This window comes from Piliocolobus tephrosceles, chromosome 2 (genome assembly GCF_002776525.5).
Source record: "Piliocolobus tephrosceles isolate RC106 chromosome 2, ASM277652v3, whole genome shotgun sequence".
Taxonomy (NCBI): domain Eukaryota; kingdom Metazoa; phylum Chordata; class Mammalia; order Primates; family Cercopithecidae; genus Piliocolobus; species Piliocolobus tephrosceles.
This window is the reverse complement of record NC_045435.1, coordinates 103,392,433-103,417,257: the sequence shown is the minus strand read 5'-3', so window position 1 is coordinate 103,417,257 and position 24,825 is coordinate 103,392,433. Positions and strand designations below refer to the sequence as shown.

General features: G+C 44.1%; 1 protein-coding gene across 1 annotated transcript in view; it reads right to left on the bottom strand.

Moving 5' to 3' along the window:
- The window catches only part of MCF2L2 (MCF.2 cell line derived transforming sequence-like 2), a 255,369-nt gene extending 231,662 nt beyond the window's left edge, over nucleotides 1–23,707 (bottom strand). The window contains exon 1 of the mRNA XM_023187621.1: nucleotides 23,632–23,707. Coding sequence (XP_023043389.1) covers nucleotides 23,632–23,707 — 76 coding nt within the window. The remainder of the gene's footprint in view (nucleotides 1–23,631) is intronic.
- Between the last annotated feature and the right edge of the window lie 1,118 nt (nucleotides 23,708–24,825).

Below are 24,825 nucleotides of genomic sequence, written 5' to 3'. Positions count from 1 at the left end.
TTTTTTCCTTCATTTCAACTTTGGTGAATCTGGCAATTATGTGTCTTGGAGTTGCTCTTCTCAAAGAGTATCTTTGTGGCGTTCTCTGTATTTCCTGAATTTGAATGTTGGCCTGCCCTACTAGGTTGGGGAAGTTCTCCTGGATGATATCCTGATGAGTGTTTTCCAACTTGGTTCCATTTTCCCCCTCACTTCAGGCACCCCAATCAGACGGAGATTTGTTCTTTTTACATAATCCCATACTTCTTGCAGGCTTTGTTCATTTCTTTTTCTTCTTTTTTCTTTTGGTTTCTCTTCTCGCTTCATTTCATTCATTTGATCCTCAATCACTGATACTCTTTCTTCCAGTTGATCGAGTCAGTTACTGAAGCTTGTGCATTTGTCACATATTTCTCGTGTCATGGTTTTCATCTCTGTCATTTCGTTTATGACCTTCCCTGCATTAATTAGTCTAGCTGTCAACTCTTCCACTCTTTTTTCAAGATTTTTAGTTTCTTTGTGCTGGGTACGTAATTCCTCCTTTAGCTCTGAGAAGTTTGATGGACTGAAGCCTTCTTCTCTCATCTCATCAAAGTCATTCTCTGACCAGCTTTGATCCGTTGCTGGCGATGGGCTGCACTCCTTTGCAGGGGGAGATGCACTCTTATTTTTTGAATTTCCAGCTTTTCTGCCCTGCTTTTTCCCCATCTTTGTGGTTTTATCTGTCTCTGGTCTTTGATGATGGTGACGTACTGATGGGGTTTTGGTACAGGTGTCCTTCCTGTTTGATAGTTTTCCTTCTGACAGTCAGGACCCTCAGCTGTAGGTCTGTTGGAGATTGCTTGAGGTCCACTCCAGATGCTGTTTGCCTGGGTATCAGCAGCAGAGGTTGCAGAAGATAGAATATTGCTGAACAGCAAGTGTACCTGTCTGATTCTTACTTTGGAAGCTTCCTCTCAGGGGTGTACTCCACCCTGTGAGGTGTGGGGTGTCAGACTGCCCCTAGTGGGGGACGTCTCCCAGTTAGGCTACTCAGGGGTCAGGGACCCACTTGAGCAGGCAGTCTGTCCCTTCTCAGATCTCAGCCTCCGTGTTGGGAGATCCACTGCTCTCTTCAAAGCTGTCAGACAGAGTCATCTGTGTCTGCAGAGGTTCTGCTGCTTTTTTGTTGCTGTTGTTTAGCTGTGCCCTGTCCCCAGAGGTGGAGTCTATAGAGACAGGCAGGTTTCCTTGAGCTGCTGTGAGCTCCACCCAGTTCGAGCTCCCCAGCGGCTTTGTTTACCTACTTAAGCCTCAGCAATGGCGGGTGCCCCTCCCCCAGCCTCGCTGCTGCCTTGCAGTTAGATCGCAGACTGCTGTGTTAGCAATGAGGGAGGCTCCGTGGGCGTGGGACCCTCCCGGCCAGGTGTGGGATATATTCTCCTGGTGTGCCCGTTTGCTTAAAGCACAGTATTGGGGTGGGAGCTACCCGATTTTCCAGGTGTTGTGTGTCTCAGTTCCCCTGGCTAGGAAAAGGGATTCCCTTCCCCCTTGCGCTTCCCAGGTGAGGCAATGCCTCGCTCCGCTTCAGCTCTCGCTGGTCGGGCTGCAGCAGCTGACCAGCACTGACTGTCCGGCACTCCCTAGTGAGATGACCCCAGTACCTCAGTTGAAAATGCAGAAATCACCGGTCTTGTGTGTCACTCGCGCTGGGAGTTGGAGACTGGAGCTGTTCCTATTTGGCCATCTTGCTCCGCCCTCTCTAACAGATTTCTAATTAGGTCTTACATTTAGGTCCATGATCCACTTTGAGTTAATTTTTCTATATGGGGTGAGGTATAGGTAAGGGTTCAATTGTTTTGCACATAAATGTCTAATTGTTCCAGCACCATTTGTTGAAATTGCCATTACATCATACTCCATTGAACTGCCTTTATACCTCTGACAAAAATCATTTGGCCATATTTGTATGGTACTATTCTGGATTATCTACTCTGCTCCATTGATCTATATGTCTATCCTTTTGCCAATACCACACTGTTGTGATTACTTTGCTTTAAAGTAAGTTTTAAAGTTAGGTAATGTGAATCCTCCAAATTTGCTCTTTTAAAAAAATTTGTTATTATAGTTCTTTTTGCCTACTATAGTATCTCTTAGCTGATTCTCGATTTCTACAAAAATACGTAATAGATTTTTGATTGAAGTTGTGTTTAATTTATAGATCAATTTGGGAAGAATTGACATCTTGAGTCTTCCAAACCTTAAATACGAATGGTATGTTAGTTTTATAAACAGTTTTTAAAGCCCTTATGAAATATCACATAATGCTCATTCTCCTCCCTCTTTCTTCTGCTTATTTTTAAGATTCTACTGCAAAGCCCACAGAAAATGACCAGAAAACATGATCTTTCTTTTTAAAATCTGGGTCAGTTTTCCCAAGGCACTGAGGGATAAAATGGCCACCTCACATATGAGGTTTATGTAGTGGAATTTTCCTTCTCATTTCTGCACCATATGTCAAGGTCTAAAATCCCATTTCACAGCCTGCAGGCTTGTTCCTCCTTTGCAAGCAAGGCTAGAGGTATAAACACTGCAATAGAAATAAAATGGAATGAAGAATAGGAGGCTGAGAATGCAAGAGTTCATTAGGCCTGTCATTCTAGTCTAGGTCCTGCACCACATCCTCTTCATGGTGGGGGAGAAAAAAGAGGAAAGAGAAAGGTGCTATGGGGTATGGGAGGTGCCAGTAAATTGCTGAGGGTAAGGGCTGTGAAACCCTGAGGTGCTAGGGTGGCCAGAGGACACTTTCAACACAAAGATGCCTCCGGCTCCATTTCAAAGTGTCTGTGTTGCTAGACACAGGCTCTGTTTGCTCTGTTTGCTCTCCCACCTTTGGAAAATTACCTTGCAACCCCCGATCTTCCGTGTGCATGATTTTTGAGACACTGGGAGAAAGAGCTGGATTGCACAACTGAACCAACCAAGTGTAAAAGAAAGGCAGTCACTGAAAACTGGAGCCCAGAGCAGAGAGGCCAGGAGACCACAAGATCAGCCCAATGATGAAAGAGAACCTGGGAGGCTTGGGACTCCACCAACGACCTAGGAATGATGGCTGATTTCGCCTAAATACTGTCTTATGTTTGCTTAACATCTACCTCCCCATTAGACTACAGGCTCCAGAAGGACATTCATTCATTCATTCATCCTCCAGGCCCCCTACCTGAGGAGCTGCGCAGGATGCTGCAGCTGCAGCAGTAAAGGCGGTGGCCTGGTTCTGGCCCTCAGAGGCCTATGGCCATGGGCAGGGGTTATCCCCACTCCTTCATACCCCATCCTCAGCCCTGGCCCAGTGCCCAGTTCCCACAGGCCTTTAGGAAATGTGGTTAGTCTCTTTTTGTGTGTGTGACGTAGTCTCGCTCTGTCTCCCAGGCTGGAGTGTGGTGGTGCCATCTCGGCTCACTGCAAGCTCCGCCTCCCGGGTTCACGCCATTCTCCTGCCTCAGCCTCCGGAGTAGCTGGGACCACAGGCGCCCGCCACCACGTCCGGCTAATTTTTTGTATTTTTAGTAGAGATGGGGTTTCATCGTGTTAGCCAGGATGGTCTCCATCTCCTGACCTCGCAATCCACCCACCTCGGCCTCCCAAAGTGCTGGGATTACAGGCGTGAGCCACCACGCCCGGCCATGGTTAGTCCTAAATTGGGGATTAAAGAGTAGAAACAGGCTGAAGGAACTCTTTCCCTGCAGCAATGTAATTAATTCTAGCTTCCCAGGGTATAGAAAGAGAAAGCTAAAATGAATGTGAACTGATCTGACAATAGGTAGAAAAAAACACACACATAATCCAAAACCTGGGCTGGACAGGGGCTAAGTTCAGATAACTGAACAAAGAAATCCAGAGGCAACTCTTCTAAGCCTCTGTCCTCAAACATTTTGAACACCTGTAGTTTGTCCACATGCATACCGTTTGTACTTACAACCCCCTCATAGTAAAGTCCTCTAAATACAAAGAGTCTTCTATACTAAATAAAAGTGCATAGTGGTACTGCCACCCTGCCATGATAATGAGAGGTTATAACTTTATTAGATTATTAGACTTTTTGCTTAAGACTCTAGTGCTTAGCATGGGAAGTGCAATTAGGCAACAGTCCTAAACATTTCTTCCTTAACAGGCTTATCCTTATTTAAGAATTATGTATTTATTACTTCTGCATGTTTAAAGACTACAAAGTAAATCCTCTAGCTTTAGTTAACAGTTTTTCTTTGGAAGAAAGTGACTATTAATAAGTCAACTTTTCGAGGGACTCATAAAATACTTAGATTCAGGGATTAATGCTTTCATTTTCTATTCGATTTTTTCAAAAGATTTTTCAAAACTCAGTAATAGCACTTCTGTCATTTACTGGTTTATATATCACTTTGTCAGGTGAAATTAAACCAAATATGAGCATTCAAAGGCCTTGAAGCCAGCCAGACCTGACTTTTGATTCTGACATTTCCTCTTGCTATGACCTCAGGCAAGCTTCCTAACCTGCTTAAGCCTCAAATTTCTCCTCCATATAAATAGACTGCACTTACCATTAAACTTAATTAAATAAACAATGTACATTTAAAAAGCACAACTTGTGACACTAAAAGGCAGGAAATAAATGGTAGCTAAAATAACATCTTTTTTTTTTTTTTTTTTTGAGATAGAGTTTTTGCTCTGTTGCCCAGGCTGGAGTGCGATGGTGCGATCTTGGCTCACTGCAACCTCCACTTCCTGGGTTCAAGTGATTCTCCTGCCTCAGTCTCCTGAGTAGCTGCGATTACAGGTGCCCACCACCACATGCCTGGCTAATTTTCGTATTTTTTTAGTAGAGACTCGAGGTTTCACCATGTTGGTCAGGCTGGTCTCAAACTCTTAACCTCAGGTTATCCACCCACCTTGGCTTCCCAAAGTGCTAGGATTACAAGCGTGAGCCACCGCACCCAGCCAATAACATCATTTTAAATGTTATTTCCATATCCTCTAGCATTTCCAATCTCTTACTCCTAGAAAAGGATCTATATGAGGAAGGAAAAACAATGAGACACCATAGATCTGCCTTCAAGCTTGAGGTCATTCTTTCTTTCAAGGCAAAGCTCACTGTTGAGCTTTATTGTCCAGGAAAGGGTTATTGACCATGGAGGCCTAGGCAGAGACTACAATAAATTGGACAACTAGTGCAGAAAGACCAATGCAATTTCTTAAAGTGGCTGTTCCCCTTATCTTGCCAATTAAATAGCTTTCCCCCTGCATCTACCTAAATCTTTTCCTTCCTTCAAGATCAGCTCAGGTCACATCTCATATGAAGCTTTCTCCAATCACTGAAGCTCACAATAACTTGTGCCTCCAAACTCTCACAGCACTATCTATACTGGCAATTGATCAAGCATCAGCTTGTGACTTTCTGCAGTCTTTCTTAATATACCTATCAGATTGGGCCTTGAACTCCCCTCCAGTCCAGTGGCCTACAAGCGTCCTCTCCAAACCCCTCAGATCCTTTGTTATTGGATAAAGCAGGGACCCACGGGTGACTCAGCTGGTATTAAGAGCTCAGGCCCTCAGATTCCCCATAATTCTCTCCCCATGACAGCTTGTGGGCCACATGCCTGGCCCAGTGCCTTCGTCGTGGTGGGTGCTGTCTAAATACCATCCGTTCATTGACCAGTGACATCTTAATGTAGTTATGGTGCCCGATCTCCTAGGTAGTCACATAAGGGAGGTGGCACACTGAATATAGGGCAAGGTTCCTATTTTTCCCAGGGCCAGCCAGTAAAACTGCCTAAGTATTTTACATTCTTAATGATTCTAAAAGTTGAAAGCATAAGGCCAGCACTTCCCAGGTTATTAGACTTGTTTTAGGGTGACTGTTCACCTCAAAGCCCTCTTCCCTGAGGACTTCTACCCCCATGCCAACACCCAGCCACTCTCTAAATCCACAGCTGAATAAAGAGCTGATCTGCAGAGAAAGGCAGAAGAATGGTATAGACACAGGAGGGAAGCAGAGCACAGTGACCAGATGACACCAGAGAGAGAACAGCTGTCTTAGCTCCTGACTGTACACCTTGTTGATGAGGCCCAGGGGTCCCTCCTGCTCTGAGGTTCTGTGAGATACTCCATAGCCTGGAGAGCACTCAGCACGGAATAGCAGTGGTCAGGAGCTCAGACTCTGAAGCCAAGACCACCTGGGTTCAAATCCTGGCCCTGCCACTTACCAGCAAGATGCTCCAAAAGGAGCTAATTTTTTTTTTTGACTTTGTTAATTTGAATTAAATATGTATGTCTTTGGTAATGTCAGTGTGTTAAATTCCAAAATCTCTTAAGTTTATTATAATAATTATTGCCTGCCAGTATGTGCTTTAATTTCACAAGTCCATGACAATGAGATAGTCTTCCTTTTCAGACTCACTCACTCAATCCCCATTTCTCACAATAAGCAGAAAGAGCACTTACACTCATTTGGGAAGAGCTGGTCCATGGTGCCAGATTTGGGCTCAGAGGCCCTCTGGCTGAGTCATAATCACTAACACCCAAAGGGAAGCCAATGTGGTAACAGCCTCATCCTTCAAAGAAAAATTCCAAAACAAGCAGGACCATTTTCATTTTGATTCTCAGTGATTTCAAGTATCTGGCAAAGATTTTTAAATTAGCTATGTTAATTAAGTGCAATTTTTTGCAGAAATGTTAGGCTACTTGAAGCATTTTTTTTTTTTTTAATAAGGAACACACACGAGCTTTTGAAACACAAAGGATGGCCTGTGGCCATAGCTGAGAAGTACAGGAAGCCCTGATAAGAGGCCAGCTACCCAGACTCCCTGACATCAGAGGTCCTTGCCTTAGTTGGTTCCTGCGTAACAAATGATAGGAAGTATTTTCATCAAGCTTAGCATCCTTGAAAATGAACTACAGTTGTTTTAACATTCAAGATCCTTGACATCTGGCTAAACACAGAGAAAAACTTTGAGACCCAGTTTTCTGGTATAGCTTGCAAAGGCTGTAGTATGGCAAACACTGTAACATGCTGGAAAATGCCATGATGAAGGAAGGCTGTGTACATGAATTATGTTTTCTCTGTGAAATGCACAGAAGGTTAAAAAGCCAAGGAGATGTTCTGCTTCCACTAGAAGCCAGAATGCTAGAAGGAGGCTCAATACTACCCTAACAACGACAAAAAAAAAAAAAAACCCAGATAAACTACAAAATCATAACTTTTCTTAAATACATATAAGCAAATAAGAAGCAATCACCTAAAAGTTTTAAATTAATTGTATAAGACTGAGTGAGACTAGACTAATAGGAGCATACTGAGCCCCTAGGAGTCACTGCAAAGGGAATTCACAGCTACTTGCAGGCTCTTCTCTAATTGTGTTTGTTTGTTTGGTTGTTGTTGTTGTTGTTTGAGACGGAGTCTCCCTCTGTCATCCAGGCTGGAGTGCAGTGGTGCGATCTCAGCTCACTGCAACCTCCATCTCCCAGGTTAAAGCAATTCTCCTGCCTCAGCCTCCTGAGTAGCCGGGATTACAGGCAACCACCAGCCACCAAGTCCAGCTGATTTTTGTATTTTTAGTAGAGGCGGGGTTTCACCATGTTGGCCAGCCTGGTCTCCAACTCCTGACCTCAAGTGATCTACCCACCTCAGCCTCCCAAAGTGCTGGGATTACAGGCGTGAGCCACCATGCCTGGCTTTCTCTAATAGTATTTTTAGTGGATTCCTTAGGATTTTCTATATACAAGATCATGTCATCTGCAAATACAGATAGTTTTACTCCCTTTCCAATCTTTATGTCTTTTCTCCTTCTTCTTTTTTTTTTTTTTTTTTTTTTTTTGCCTGACTGCTCTGGCTAGAACATCCAGTACAATGTTGAATAGAAGTGGTGAGGATGGACATCCTTGTCTTGTTCCTGATCTTTGGGGGAAAGCATTCAGTCATTCAACACTAACTATGATGTTAACTGTGGGCTTTTCATAAACACCCTTTATCAGATTGAGGAGACTTCCTTCTACTCCTAGAAGTGTTTGTTTGTTTTTTATCAAGATAGGGTGTTGAATCTTGTCAAATGACCTTTCTGCCTCTACTGAGATGCTTATGTGGGTTTTCCCCTTTATTCTATTGATAAATGTATTATATTGATTGATTTTTGGATGTTAAACCAACCTTAAATTCCTAGGAAAAATCCCACTTGATCATGGTGTATAACCTTTTTTGTATGTTGCTGGATTTGGTGCCAGAACTTTGTTGAGGCTTTTTGTGTCTATGGTTGACCTTTGAACAATGTGGGAGCTGGGGTGCCAAAATCCCTCAAAGTTGAAAATACCTGTATAACTTTTGGCTCCCCCAAAACTTAACTACTAATGCCTACTGTTGACTGGAAGCCTTACCAATAACATTAACAGTTGATTAACACAAATTTTGTATGTTATATGTATTATAAACTGTATTCTTCTAATAAACCTAGAGAAAAGAAAATGTTTTAAGACAATCATAAGGGAAAATATTGTTAGGGTCACCCCAACTAGGCTATTTCCCTCCCTTCCCATGGGTCTTATGATGCAGTCCTTTGTGACCTCCGCATAGCTCCCTCAGGGCTAAAGACAAACCACTCCCCTTCGTCACTGACCCCTCTAGTAACTGTCCAAGCAGTTACAGGATGCAGTTAACATGTCTGCTCACCTCGCAAAACAAAGCTGGCAAAAACATCTCCAGGATGCGGTCAAGACACCTGCACCCCCGACTCAGCTCCCCTACCCTGGCCCAGTTCCTCGCCCTGCAAAGCCCTGCTGTAGTCTATAAGTGGGGCTGCCTCCTCTGCTTTTGTCAGGTGGTAGCCCGGCAGGACTGACAATAAATCAGCTTGCCTGAACTTGGGTCTATTGGCCTCATTCCTTCCTCGGCTGTCCTTACAATTATCCCTTACAAATATATTTACTATTCATTAAGTGTAAGTGGATCGCCATAAAGGTCTTATCCTCCTTGTCTTCACCTTAAGTGGGCTGAGGAGGAGGAAGAAGAGGAGGGTTGGTCTTGCTATCTCTGGGTGGCAGAGGAGAAAGAAAACCCACGTATAAGTGGACCTGTACAGTTCAAACCTATGTTGTTCAAGGGTCAACTGTATATTCATAAGAGATTTAGCCCATAGTTTGCTTTTCTGTTGCATTTTTCTCTAGTTTTGGTATTAGGGTGATACTGACCTCATAAAATGAGTTGTGGAGTATTCTCACTTCTTCTATTTTTCGGAAGAGTTTGTGAACAATTGGTACTAATTCTTCTTTAAACAGCTAGTAGAATTCACCAGTGAAGCCATATGGTTCTGAACTTTTTTGTGTGGGTGGGTAAGTTTTCAAAAAATTACTAGTTTTAAAGTTTTTTTAAAAAAATTACTTGTTATAAGTCTATTCAGATTTTCTATTTCTTGAGTCATTTTTGGTAGTTTGTATAGTTTTAGGAATTTGTCCATTTCATCTAGGTTATCTTATTTGTCGGCATATAGTTATCCACATTATTCCTTTACAAGTCTTTTTACTTATGTAAGGATGATAGAAATGCCCCTCTTTCATTCAAGTCATTTAAGTCTTCTCTTTTTTCTCTTGTTACTCTATAGCTAAAGGTTTATCAATTCTGTTCATTTTTTCAATTAATCAATTTCTGATTTTGTTGATTTTCTGTATTGCTTTTCTATTCTACATTTCATTAATTTCCTCTAATCATCACTATTTTCTTCCTCCTACTTTATATTTAGGTTGCTCTTCTTTTCCTAGTGTCTTTTTTTTTTTTTTTTTTGAGATGGAGTCTCGCTCTGTCACCCAGGCTGGAGTGCAGTGGCACAATCTCAGCTCACTGCAAGCTCCGCCTCCAGGGTTCACACCACTCTCCTGCCTCAGCCTCCCGAGTAGCTGGGACTTCAGGCGCTCGCCACCACACCTGGCTAATTTTTTGCATTTTTTAATAGAGACGGGGTTTCACCATGTTAGCCAGGATGGTCTCGATCTCCTCACCTTGTGATCTGCCCACCTTGGCCTCCCAAAGTGCTGGGATTACAGGCGTGAGCCACCGCGCCCGCCTAGTGTCTTAAATGTGGAAGATTGGGTTATTGATTTGAGATCTTTCTTCTTTTTTAATGTAAGCATTTGCAGCTATAAATTTCCCTCTCAGCACTGCTCCCATTGCAGCCTCTAAGTTTGAGTATGTTGTGTCTTGATTCTCACTCATCTTAAAGTATTTCCCTTGTGAGTTCTTGACTCATTGCTCTTTATATGCATGCTACTTAACTTTCACATTTTTGTGAATTTTTCACATTTCCTTCTGTTGTTGATTTCTAATTTCATTCCATATTGATTAAAGAACATATTTTGTATAATTTCAATCATTTTACATTTATTGAGGCTGTTTTAGAGTCTAGAATATGGTCTGTCCTGGAGAATGTTCCATGTTCCTTGGAACACTTGAGAATGTTCCAAATGTATATTCCGCTGTTGCTGAATGGAGTATTCTGTGTTGGGCCTGGTTGATTTATAGTGTTGTATAGGTTTTCCATTTCCTTGTTGATCTTCTGCCTGTTGGTTCTACACATTACTGAAAGTGACATACTGAAGTTTCCAACTATTATATTTAATAGTTGAATTGAATTTTTTGTTGTTGTTGAGACGGAGTCTCATTCTGTTGCCCAGGCTGGAGTGCCGTGGTGCAGTCTCTGCTCATTGTGACCTTTGCCTCCCGGGTTCAACCGATTCTCCTGCCTCAGCCTCTCGAGTAGCTGGGATTACAGGTGCCCGCCACCACACCAGACTAATTTTTGTATTTTTAGTAGAGACAGGGTTTCATCATGTTGGCCAGGCTGGTCTCAAACTCCCGACCTCAAGTGATCCACCCACCTCGGCCTCCCAAAGTGCTGGGATTACAGGTGTCAGCCACTGCAGTCAGCCAATAGTTGAATTTTCTATGTCTCCTTTCAATTCTGTCAGTGTTTGCTTCATGTGTTTTGGAGCTCTGTTTTTAGGTGTTTGTAATTATTATATCTTGCTGATAGATTAACCCTTTTGTCACTATAAAATATCCTTGTTTATCTCTAGTGACTTTTTTTGTTTTAAGTCTACTTTATCTGATATTACTATCATCATTATAACATACATCATCATGTATAGTTACAATTTGTATCATACATCTTTTCCCATCCTTTTACTTTTATATATCTTTGAATATACTAATTGTATCTTTGAATATAAAGTGTGTCTCCAGGAGACACCATATAGTTGGCTCTTATTTTTCAAATCTAGCCTGACAATTTCTGCCTTTCAACTGGATCATTCATCCATTTGCACTTAATATTATCGATATAGTGGGATCCATGTCTGTCATTTTAAGTTTTGTTTTCTCTATATCTCAATTTCTTTCATTTACTGCTTTCTTTTGCATTAAATAAAAATTTCTAGGCCAGGCGCGGTGGCTCAAGCCTGTAATCCCAGCACTTTGGGAGGCCGAGACGGGCGGATCACAAGGTCAGGAGATCGAGACCATCCTGGCTAACCCGGTTAAACCCCGTCTCTACTAAAAAATACAAAAAACTAGCCGGGCGAGGTGGCGGGCGCTTGTAGTCCCAGCTACTCGGGAGGCTGAGGCAGGAGAATGGTGTAAACCCAGGAGGCGGAGCTTGCAGTGAGCTGAGATCCGGCCACCGCACTCCAGCCTGGGCGACAGAGTGAGACTCCGTCTCAAAAAAAAAAAAAAAATTTCCAGTGTAGCATTTTAATTCCTTTGATAATATTTTCATTATATATTTTAAGTTATTTTATTAGTGGTTATTCTACAGTTTATCATATACATCTTACCAAAATCTACTTCAGATTTATACTAACTTAATTAAACCTGAAATACAGAAATGTTACTTCTACATAGTGCTAATCCCTCTTCCCACTTTGCTATTGTTATACATAGTATATCTACGTATGTTATAAATCCAACAATACATTGTTATAATTAGTATGTTATATAATTTTATGTTTATTATAGAATCTGAGACAAGAAAGGAGAACAGTGTATATTTATATAGGTTGTAATATTAACCTTATTTACTATTCCTGGTTCTCTTCATTTGTTCCTTTGTGAGCTACCCTCTGGAGTCATTTCTTTATTCCAAATGCAGCTTTTCTCCTACCCACTTCCCCTGTGCTCGTTAAATATATTATGTTACTGAATATTATAGACCCAACAGTACATTAGATGCAGATGCTCCTCAACTTACAACAGGGTTATGTCTTGATAAAGCCATCATAGGTCAAAATAATTGTAAGTCAAAAATGCACTTAGTGCTGACAACACAGCAGACAATCCCTAACTTATGATGGCTTGATTTATGATTTTTCAACTTTATAATGCTGCAAAAGCAATATAGTTGGCCCTCTGTATCTGTGGGCTCTGTATCCATGAATTCAACCAACTGCAGATCAAAACTATTCAAAGAAATAAAAAACAATACAACAATAAAAAAACACAAATTCTAAATATAAAGTACAGCAACTATTTACATAGCATTTATATTGTATTAAGTATTATAAGTAATTTAGAAATCAGGCTGGGAGTGGTGGGTCACGCCTGTAATCCTAGCACTTTGGGAGGCCGAGGCAGGCAGACTTTGAGGTCAGGAGATCGAGACTATCCTGACCAACATGGTGAAACCCCATCTCTACTAAAAACTTTTTTAAAAATTTAGCTGGGTGTGGTAGTGCGTGCCTGTAATCCCAGCTACTCGGGAGGCTGAGGCAGGAGAATCATTTGAACCAGGGAGTCAGATGTTGCAGTGAGCCAAGATCGCGCCACATCACTACATTCCAGCCGGACAACAGAGTGAGACTCTGTCTCAAAAAAAAAAAAAAAGAAAGAAAGAAAGGTAATTTAGAGATCATTTAAAGTATACAAGAGGATGTGCATAGGTTAACCATTTATATCATTTTATAAAAGGGACTTGAGCAACCAAAGATTTTGGTATGCACTGGGGGGTACTGGAACCAATCCCCCTTGGATACCAAGGGATGCCTGTATTCATTCAGTAGAAACTGTAACCCCATCATAAGTTGTAAGAAGCTCTTCAACTTATGATGAAGTTACCTCCTGATAAACCCATTGTACAGTCAAAAATTTGTAAGTTGAATCACTGTAAGCTGGGGACCACCTGTACTTTTATTTAACATAATTGCTTTTTAAATCAGTTACGAGAACAAAGAAGAAATATGCATTTACAGTGTCTTTCATAATCACATAATTACCTTTACTGATGCTTTGTTTTCCATATAGATTTGAATTATCACCTGGGGTCACCTGCTTTCAGCCTGAATAACTTCCTTTAGTATTTCTTAAAAGGTGGATCTGTTAGCAACTACTTATCTGTTTTTGTTTATCCAGGAATGTCTTTATTTTGCCTACATTTCTTAAAGATACTGCATTAGTCCATTTTCACACTACTATAAAGATACTACCTGAAACTGGATAATTTATAAAGGAAAGAGGTTAAATTTGCTCACAGTTTCACATGGCTAGGGAGGCCTCAGCAAACCCACAATCATAGTGGAAGGTGAAAGGGAAGCAAAGCATATGTTTACAAGGTGGCAGGAAAGAGAGAGTGTGCAGTGGAAACTGCCACTTTTAAAACCATCAAATCTTGTGGCCAGGCCTGTAATCTCAGCACTCTTTGAGAGGCTGAGATAGGCAGATCACCTGAGGTCAGGAGTTCGAGACCAGCCTGGCCAGCATGGCAAAACCCCGTCTGTACTAAAAATACAAAAATTTGCTGGGTGTGGTGGTGCACACCTATAGTCCCAGCTACTTGGGAAGCTGAGGCAGGAGAATCACTTGGACCCAGGAGGCAGAGGTTGTGGTAAGCTGAGATCGTGCCACTCCACTACAGCCTGGGTGACACAGTGAGACTCCATCTCAAAAAATTAAATTAATAAATAAAACTGTCAGATCTTGTGAGAACTCCCTCACTATCATGAGAACAGCATGGAAAAACCACCCCATGATCCAATCACCTCCTACCAGTTCCTTCCCTCAACATGTGGGGATTCCAATTCAAGATGAAATTTGGATGGGGACACAGAGCCAAACCATATTATTCCACCCCTGGCTTCTCCCAAATCTCATGTCCTTTTCACATTTCAAAACCAATCATGCCTTCCCAATAGTCCCCCAAAGTCTTAACTCATTTTAGCATTAACTTAAAAGTACAAGTCCAAAGTCTTATCCGAGAGAAAGCAAGTCCCTTCTGCCTATAAGCCTGTAAAATCAAAAGCAAATTAGTTACTTCCAAGATACAAGGATGGTGCACACATTGGGTAAATGTTCCCATTCCAAATTAGAGACACTGGTGAAAACAAAGGGGCTACACGCCTCACGCAAGTCTGAAATCCAATAGGACAGTCATTAAATATTAAAGCTCCAAAATGATCTCCTTTGACTTCATGTCTCACATCCAGGGTAAACTGATGTAAGGGATGGGCTCCCAAGGCCTTGGGCATCTCTATCCCTGTGGATCTGCAAGGTACAGCCACCGCAGCTGCTTTCACAGGCTTGTGTTGAATGCCGGCAGCTTTTCCGGGCACACAGTGCAAGCTGTCAGTGGATCTATCATTCTGGGGTCTGGAGGATGATGGCCCTCTTCTCACAGCTTCACTAGGCAGTTCCCCAGTGGAAACTCTATTTTTCCTCCACACTGCCCTAGCAGAGGTTCTCCATGAGGGCTCTGCCCCTGCAGAAGACTTCTGCCTGGACATCCAGGCATTTCCATACATCCTCTGAAATACAGGAAGTTTCCCAAACTTCACCTCTTGTTCTGTGCACCTACAGGCTCAACACCACATGGAAGCTGCCAAAGCCTGGGGTTTGTGCCCTCTGAAGCAATGGCCTGAGCTGTACCTTGGCCCCTTTCAGCCACAGCTGCAGCTGGAGTGACTGGGATGCAGGACACCATGTCGCAAGGCTACACAGAGCACTGGACCCCTGGGCCTGGCACATACAACCATCTTTTCCTCCTAGGCCTCTGGGACTGTGATGGGAGGGGCTGCCATGAAGGTCTCTGACATGCCCTGGAGACATTTTCCCCATTGTCTTGGGTATTAACATTCAGCTCCTCATTACTTAGGCAAATCTCTGCAGCCAGCTTGAATTCCTCCCCAAAAAATGGGTTTTTCTCTTCTACCACATGTCAGGTAGGCTGCAAAATTTCCAAACCTTTATGCTCTGCTTCCCTTTTCAACATAAATTCCAATTTCAAACCATCTCTTTGTGAAAGCATATAACTGAACACTTTCAGAGTAAGCCTTGAATGCTTCGCTGTGGCCGGGCATGGTGGTTCATGCCTATAATCCCAGCACTTTGGGAGGCCAAGGTGAGTGCATCATTTGAGGTCAGAAGTTTAGGACCAGCCTGACCAACATGGTGAAACCTCATCTCTACTAAAATTACAAAAATTAGCTAGCCATGGTGGCATGCACCTGTAGTCCCAGCTACTCAGGAGGCTGAGACATGAGAATCACTTGAATCTGGTGGGCAGAGGCTGCAGTGAGCTGAGATCATCCCACTGCATACCAGCCTGGGCAACAGAATGAGACTCTGTCTCAGAAAAAAGAAAAAAGAAAAAGAAAGAAAAAGAAAAAGAATGCTTTGCTGCTTAGAAATTTCTTCTGCCATACACCCTAAATAATCTCTCTCAAGTTCAAAGTTCCACAGATCTCTAGGTCAGGGGCAAAATGCCACCAGTTTCTTTGCTAAAGCATAGCATGAGTGACCTTTATTCCAGTTCCCCAAGAAGTTCCTCATCTCCATCTGAGACCACCTCAGCCTGGACTTCATTGTGCATATCATTATCAACAATTTTGTCAAAACCATTCAACAAGTCTCTAGGAAGTTCCAAACTTTCCCACATCTTCCTCTCTTCTTTGGAGTCCTCCAAATTGTTCCAACCTCTGCCTGTTATCCAGTTCCAATGTCACTTCCACATTTTCAGGTTATCTTTACAGCAGCACCCCCACTCTTAGTACCAATTCTCTGTATTAGTCTGTTTTCACACTGCTATGAAGATACAACCTTGCCAGGTGCAGTGGCTCATGCCTGAAATCCCAGCACTTTGGGAGGCCAAGGCAGGTGGATCACAAGGTCAGGAGTTCAAGACCAGCCTGACCAATATGGTGAAACTCTGTCTCTACTAAAATACAAAAATTAGCTGGGTGTTGTGGCGGGCACCTGTAATCCCAGCTAATTGGGAGGTTGAGGCAGAAGAATCACTTAAACCCCAGGAGGGGGAGGTTGCAGTGATCCTGGGTGACAGAGCAAGACTCCGTCTCAAAAAAAGAAAAAAGATACAACCTAAGACGGTGTAATTTATAAAGGAAAGAAGTTTAACTGACTCACAGTTTCACCTGGCTGGGGAAGCCTCAGGAGACTTATAATGATGACAGAAGGCAAAGGGGAAGCAAGGCACATCTTCACAAGGCAGCAGCAGAGAGAGTGCTCATGCAGGGGAAACTGCCACTTTTAAAACCATCAGACCCTGTGAGAGCTCCCTCACTGTCAAAAGAATAGCCTGGGGAAAACCACTCCCATTATCTGATCACCCCCCAAACAGGTCCCTCCCTTAACATGCGGGGATTACAATTCAAGGTGAGATTTGGGTATGGACACAGAGTCAAACTATATCAGATAGTTTTGCTGAATATAAGATTCTTGGTTGACAATTTTCTTTCTTTAGCACTCTGAATATGTCACACCACTGCTTTCTGGCATCTATCGTTTCTGATGGGAGTTGGTTGTTAACCTTATTAAAGTTTCTTTGTATGTGATGAGTCATTTTTCTCTTCTTTCAAAATTGTCTCATCCTTCACTTTCAGCATTTTTACAATAACGTGTTTGGATGTGGATCTCTTTGCCTTCATCCTACTTGAACATCATTGAGCTTCTTTGATGTACAATGTTTTTCATCAATCTGGGGAGTTTTTTAAATCATTATTTCTTCTGATACTTTTTCTGCTCCTCCTCTAGCTCCTCTCTTTACATTTCATGTATATTGGTGCACTTAATAGTGTCTCACATTTTTCTAAGACTCTATTCATTTTTCTTTCTTCTTCAGATTGCATAATCTCTATCAGTCTATCTTTAGTTCCTTGAGTCTTTGTTCTTCCAGTTCCAATCCACTGTTAAGATTCTCTAGTAAATTTTTAATTTCAGTTATTTTAGTTTTTTGTAGAGACAAGGTTTTACTATGTTGCTCTGGTTGGTCTTGAACTCCTGGCCTCAAGCGATCCTCCTGCCTGGGTCTGGGATTGCAGGTATAAGCCACCACACCTGACCTGTTTGAACATATTTATTGTGGCTGTATTGAAGTTTTTGCTAAATCTGACATCTGGGCTTTCTCACAGGCAGTTTCTGATGCCTGCTTTTTGTTTATTTAAGAGTCACACTTTCCTGTTTGTTTGAAGGTCTCATAAGTTTTGATTAAAAACTGGACATTTGAGGTAATATACTATAGCAACCACGAATACCGATTCCTCTTCTCCCCATCTCTGGGGCTTGTTTTTGTTTGTTTGCTTGTTTAGTGACATAGCTTGACTGTTTTAATGAAGTATATTTCCCCCGAAGTGTAAAGACACTCATGTCCCTCCTCAGACAGTGTTGCTTTGGTTGTGCCCATCATCTGTGTGGGTTTAACAGAGTTGTATTGCCTGTCTCCCTTTCGGATCTCTCTGCCGTCTGCCTTTGTTGATATCATACTCAGCTGTTCAACTCCACCTACCTACTGTTGGCTCTATGGTTTTCAACAATGCCCTGGGGCATAAAGTTGCTCCAGTCTTATTCAATTAAATTCAGGCAAAGATATTTTTTGAGGCCAATCTTTAGGTTCCTTATAATTCTAGTAAGGTTCTTCTTAGCTGCCTCTTTCCCTGGTTCAGAGTCTCTGATAAACAAGGTGGCCTATAGTTTAGCTTGTTGCTCTCACAAAGCTACCAGGCTCCTCTTAATTTCTTGCTCTCAAAATCTCCATTGCATTCAAGAATGCCTTTAGACTTGAGCTTTCCCATACTCTGTTTTAGCTAAAGTCAGTTATTTTGGGGAGAGCTTCAAACCTTCTATTCTTCCAGACTGTCTCTACTTCTAGACAAAATCTCGGCCAGAGTAGTAGACTGGTCTTGGCTTGCCTCTCTCAATGTTGAACCTCCATTTTATGAGGGAGCTAGGGCAAAAGCAACCAGGTCTCAGTATTCTCAGCCTGCTGCACCTGGGATAAAGCTTCTGTCCTATGAATGGGGGCTAGGTGGAAGGAAGTAGACCCTGACCTGTCAGCTGGAGGCTCTCCAGGAACTTGGCCTCAGTAACTTGGAGTTAGAGAAGAGAAATGCTGGACACCTGCCCCTCCTGGCAAGGGACTATATCCCTTCAGTGAAAGCTGAGGAAAGAGGAGCTGGGAGGGATGAGAAGAGAGCAGGTCATGCTCAGGTACCATAGACACTCACTATTCTTACCAAGAGTTAGTAGATTTTCTTGAATAAATGTATTTTTTTTTTCATTTGCTGCATGCCCTTCAAACAACTTCCAGAGACTTTAGAAGGCTGGCTTTTAAAATAATTTTCACCAAGTACAGTTGCTTCACTGAGGAATTGCGACTCTTCACACTGGCATTTCTGGAAATGGAATTCCAACTCCACAACTGTTTCTTTTTAAATGTAACAAAATGTTAAGGGCAAGAGAGCTTTTGTAGACATTTAAACATTTCTTAAATTTTATTTTGCACTTTTAAATTTGTCGATCAATTTTTTTTAGGGTTCAAACATTTTTAGTAGGCCTTGAAGAGTCTGTGAACACTAGGCACAGTGTCTACAGAGCCTAATCAAAAAATAGCCCAAGTGTAGTCAGATGGGGGAACATGTCCAGCCATCCCCACTGGGCACATTCCCACCTGAGTAGCAGACACCCTACTCTAATTAGACTCTTCTTTCAGTACTAACAGCTGAGGCATGGACCCTAGACATTTCAGCTGCTAACAACATTGTTTAATAATGAGCCCTGGGCTGAATTCCTCAGTTTAGTATTCTTCTGGCTGCATGTTATCAATGCTGACTGTCCCAGAAGTAGCAACCTGGGTTACAGATCAGTTTCCTAGAGCCTCTGTCACCAAAAGAGCCACCCATCCGATCTCCAATTATATAAGGAATGTTTCAAAAGATGTTCTTTTCTGCTTCACAGGTAATTGGATGTAGTCAAACATATGAAGTCATTTTAGAACAATGATAAGATCAAAATGTAAAATAATCACTTCTAATATGAGGTAGCAAGGTGGAAAGTGAGCCAGGATGGAAATGCAAAACCTCTATGGGGGGTTACTGACACGGACCATTTTTTAAATTTTATTTATTTATTTATTTATTTTGAGATGGAATCCTGCTCTGTCACCTAGGCTGGAGTGCAATGTTGCGATCTCGGCTCATTGCAACCTCCGCCTCCCGGGTTCAAGCGATTCTCCTGCTTTAGCCTCCCAAGTAGCTGGGATTACAGGCATGCATCACCATGCCTGGCTAATTTTGTATTTTTAGTAGAGACAGGGTTTCTTCATGTTGGTCAGCCTGAACTCCCAACCTCAGGTGATCTGCCTGCCTCAGCCTTCCAAAGTGCTGGGATTACAGGTGTGAGCCACCGTGCCCGGTGACATGGCCCATCTTGATGACTGTGGGTTTCCAGTGATTGGAAGCCCCCGTGTGAGCCATATGTGCCCTGTCTATCAAAATCCTAGAGCAATTTCAGATGCATTTATAGATAGTCCACGTTACTTTGACAGCACCTCCACATATAAACAGCAGTACAGCAAAAGTTGCAGATATTTCAACAACCGAAAGGGATAGGATGGGAAAAATCAAACAACACTTTTCTGACACTGGAATTCTGTAAACCAATGTGACTCTACGGTCCAGAATTAAGGGGAAAGGATGAAAGGATGGTCCTACATGTGTCCTGCATGGATAAAAACACATCTAGACATGTGTTCACATGTGAACTACATATTTTATAAGAGTTCCTGACAAATGGACAAAATCCAAAGAAGGAGGCCCCTAGAGTGAAGCACACCACATGAAGAACACACGAAGGGCTTCACATTTCCTTTCAAATGGGGGTTTGGAAACAAAATAGTTATCTTCAAATATTTTATAGCTGTCCTTAAAAGTGTAAAAACTGCCTGGTACTCAGTACTCCAGCTCCATTCCAAAACACAATCATTCATTCATCTATTCAGCAAACATTTATTCTGCATCTCCTCAGAGTGAGGCCCTGTGTTAAGTGGCTATCTAGGGGTACATAAGACTTTTCGTAAGTAATGAAGAGCCTAGAAGCAGAGAGGGTTAAACAAGCATGCGAATAACCCAGTAACCATAATACAGGGGAGAGTATGATAGGCATCGTGTGAGCAGAACAAAGCTTACTTTGGAATTCAGAGTCAGGAGTCATCATGTCCCACTAGCAAGATCAGAAACGACATCATGAAGGAGATGGCATTGCACTGGGTTTCAAAGATGTGTACTATTTCTGTGAGGAGAAATATACTAAAGACTTATTCCAGGTTGGGGGTAAAAGTGCAAATACTTAGAGGTGAGAAAAAGGCTGGAAAACATAATGGGACAGAGCCAAAGAACTGATGAGTTCAAGTTGACCAACCACAGGTGTAGAAATCTCAAGTATTAGGGGACAAAGCTAGAACTTTATAGGCCAAACAGTGAAGAGCTTGTATCTTAGGCTGCAGAGAATGACTAGGTGCAGGTATTATTAAAAGCTTTGTAATATAGAGTGTCGTGTTTGTTTGACTCCTAGCATAGATCAGAGGCAGACACAGAGAGACAGGAGGTTTGCACAATGGCTAGGTAGAAGGAAATGAAGTCCTGAAGTAGGATTGAGGCAGGTAGCAGTGGGGATGGACATGAGGGAAAAAAGCTGTGAGGTATTTCAGAAACTGAATCAACAGCAGCCAAGACACTTCTGGAAATATGGGAGTGGGTGAGGAGGGATGACTCAATTATCAAGTCTAAGGGACGTAGAAAGAGCAGAAATCCCTGCTGGAGGAGAAACTGACTCAGGGTCAGAGGAGGCTGAGTGAATACGGAAGACAGTGTGGCTACCCTGGAAAGTGGCTAGGACAGGACCAGGAGAATGTTCTAACCCAAAGCCTTGCTCCAAGCATCTCTCAAACCTTCCCCAACTCATGATCACCTCCTCAGAAGCTACTTGATAAGGAAAAACCTGAAAAGAACAGGCAAGGATAGAGCCAATCCACCCTTGAGAAGCGCCACTGGCTACCCAAGGAGACCCTCCGTGAAGGCAGAAGCTGTTGCAGGGTTAGAGAAACGCCCCCCTTCACCTTGAGGTCCCCCAACAGGGGATATGAAGAGCAACCTTCCAGCCCTGAGTCTGCCATTCACTCTCCCTGAAACCTTAAAAGATGATCCTCTCTCACTTTGGGAGGCTGAGGTGGGCAGATCACCCGCAGTCAGGAGTTCGAGACCAAACCTGACCAATATGGAGAAACCCTGTCTCTACTAAAAATACAAAAAAATTAGCTACGCATGGTAGCACATGCCTGTAATCCCAGCTACTCAGGAGGCTGAGGTAGGAGAATCACTTGAACCCAGGAGGCAGAGGTTGGGGTGAGCCGATATCATGCCATTGCACTCCAGCCTGGGCAACAAGAGTGAAACTCCGTCTCAAAAAAAAAAAAAAAAAGACGATCCTCTCTGAGTCAATTCCTTCATTTGTGAGATAGGGGTAGTAATGAGTACCCCACCCATTTCACAGGTTTTACTAGATTAAGTATGAGGAGACAGAATCTTGCAAAGCACACAAAAGCCAAGGGTCGTTAGAAGTTGAGAGCAGAAACTACAACAAATTCCTATGTGTATCCTGTATGGAGCTGTCTATGGAAGGAGGGAGGGAGCAAGGTAGGCAAGAAAATACCATAGCCTGGGGCCACAGGCAGCTAAGTGTTAGTCAAGGAATACTGCCTGCCAGATTTCAAGAACAGCCTGCTCCAGAGAAATAGGAGGGACAGTTAAAATTAACCAGGTCAACCCCCTTGTTTAACAGATGGGAGGCTTCGCGCTGAGACAGGCCCAGTAACCTACCAAAGATCTTTAGTGGCGTGACAGAGGGACCAGGGATATGTCCAATAACTGGAATGTCTGTATAATCACAGTGTACACAGTATTTCTACCCACATTATCTTACTTATCTTCACAAATAGCCTTTGAGCTGAGTGGGAAAGTATTATTAAAATTCCTGTTTTTCAACCTGAGGTTAAATGACTTGTCCAGGGAAGGATTCAAATCCAGACAGTCATACCCCCAGCCCACTGCTCTTTCTTTATACCACAACTTCATGCCTGCGCTGGGTTTTAGCACAATCATTTCAGCTTTCATCATATTTCAGATTCCAAATTCTGTTTCATTACAAGTTCTTTTTCCTCTTATTTCACACTGCCTTCAGCAATATTTCACATTCAACCCTACCTGGTAGGACCCTACTGATCTCTTGTTTTAAAAGTTCAGTGCCCACATTTGGCACCAGAAACTTTTTTCTAAACCTGAATTATCAAAACTGGGCCTTCCCATGTAAATCATCTTTACAAAGTCGGTCCTCACAAGTGTATCATTTGAGATGTGTGTGATCATTACAGCAAACACATTGGACTAATTGAGGCAATATTTAACATGCAAGTACCAAGAAAGCAGCTTTCACAAATGTGTAGAAAACGAAGGCAAATAGTTCCTGGCTTTATCAATAAAAGCTGACTTGCATTCATGGGGGGACCTCCAAGCGCAGTCAGCAACAGAAAATGATCCCGATAATTCCAGTAGCCCACATCCAAAGGTTCTGAACCTGAGTGTGTGTCTTTATTGAGGGAGGTCCAGGGAAGACCTAGGGGAAGAAAGTGCTAAGATAAAACTGGGAACTGTCTCAATGTCCTCTTTCCCTTAGTTTGTGGGGCCTGACGTTCCATCACGAACCTTATTTCAGGAGTAAGCAATAAATGTTTTGCTCCTCTTTTCAACTCAGGGAAGAGGATTAATATTGCTCAGTCTCCTTGGCTTGCAGAGGTTTCTAGTGGGGATCATCAGAGGTGTGCTGACGCCTCCAGGCAGCACAGTAACAGGCCCAGGGGCCTGGCTGCGCAAGGGCGCTCCCATCTAACCTGCCTCTCCCTGCACTTTCTTATAAACAAGCCTTCAGTGGCGTGGCAGTCATTTATGCTGAAAAATACTGGCATTCGTTCCTCTTATGCCCTCTCCTTCCTCACTATCCCCAGAACCAGAACATAACTTCCCACCCACCCTACTCCCGTCAGAAGCAGCTAACGGATGGTAACAGCGCAGCAGCCCTCGGTTTGGAGCTCAACGGACTTGGCAACCACCTGGTGAAGGCACCAGCCTCGGCCCCTCGACCCCCACCGGCGACGCGCCCCAAGGATGCCCCCGGCTGGGCACCGCAGGCAGGACCCAGAGCAGTGAGGCCCAGACGCCAGGCAAGCCCCCAGGGAGCGCGCTGCCCCGGGTGAGGCCGGGAGTCAGACTAAGCCCAAAGACCATCCCCACCCGCCATTAATAAAACGCAGGAAAAATTAAAGCTTTGTTTACCGACATGAGTGATCACTGTGGCCAGTCGCCGGCTGAGCTCCTGAGGGGGCATCTCTTCTTTTAAGCAAGACAGCATTTCACTGAAAAAACACTCCGTATAAATAAAGCCAAACAAAACTGTTTCTACCGTTGCTGTGGATGATTTTTTAAAGGCATCTCCGCCCGAGGATGCTCTGCCCTCGCCCTCTTCCTGGCTCTCCAGTCAAGAATCGAGAGTCCCTCGCAGCCGCTGCCAGCTCTCCCTCGCCACGCCTCGCGGGGGCTCCTGTGACAGACCAAGTCTGGCGCTTTCCCAGCGTCGCAGCTGGACCGAGAGGGGAGCGGCCGCTCTGCAAAAGGAAGCAAGTCGCCAGTCTCGCCGGAACCGCGTCCCGGCTCCTCCGGCTGGGCAAGGGCCGGGGCTTCCAGAATCGCAGTCCCGGCTGCCGGGTTTCCGGCGCCGCCTCCAGGGACTGTGAGGTGAGGGATGCTTCGCCGGGTGCAAGGGAGGCGGCAGGTGGCCGCGGCTCCTCTGCGCCGCCCGCCCCACGCCCCACTTCCCGGAGCCCACCTCTTCCCGCCCGCAGGTGGCGTCCGGGGCTCTCCCTGAGGCGCGCACGCGCCCAAGCGCCGCTTGTTTGGGGGTCGGGAACGCTGCGCCCCTTTCCCTGCTGGGGGCCCGCGCTCCAGCCCCTGGAGTAGGGGCGACTCACGGTCCCTACTCGGAACCGTGGGGCGGGGAGACAGCGACTGAGGCGCTCCGGCCGCACAGGGGTCGAAATCACCAGAAGCGCGCCGGCCGGGTCTCCGCCCCTCCTTCTTCCAGGCGCGGTGTCTGCGGAGGAGCAGCGGAGGGAAGGGGGCTGACCCGAAGAAGTGCAGCCATCCGGTAGGACCCGGAGCGGGAGGCTGGGTGAGGCGCCGCTGATTGCCCCACCTTCTGACCCGGGAGGCGGCTAGCGTGTGTTTTCCCCCCTTGGGGTTGTCCCACGCAGTTCTTGGCCTCCGCTGGCCACACCTGCCCTGGAAGCCCAGCGCCCGGGCTGCGCTCCAACATGACTGGGCACGCATGGGCGCGCTCACCCCGTGTGTGGGCTTTTTCCTTGGTGCAGCTGCGCCCTTGCCACTGCTCCGTCTGTCACCTGTCAGGCGCGCCAGTGCTACGTTCTGGAGAGGCTGTGGCACATCTTCCATGCCGGTCCTCCTCCCCATCAG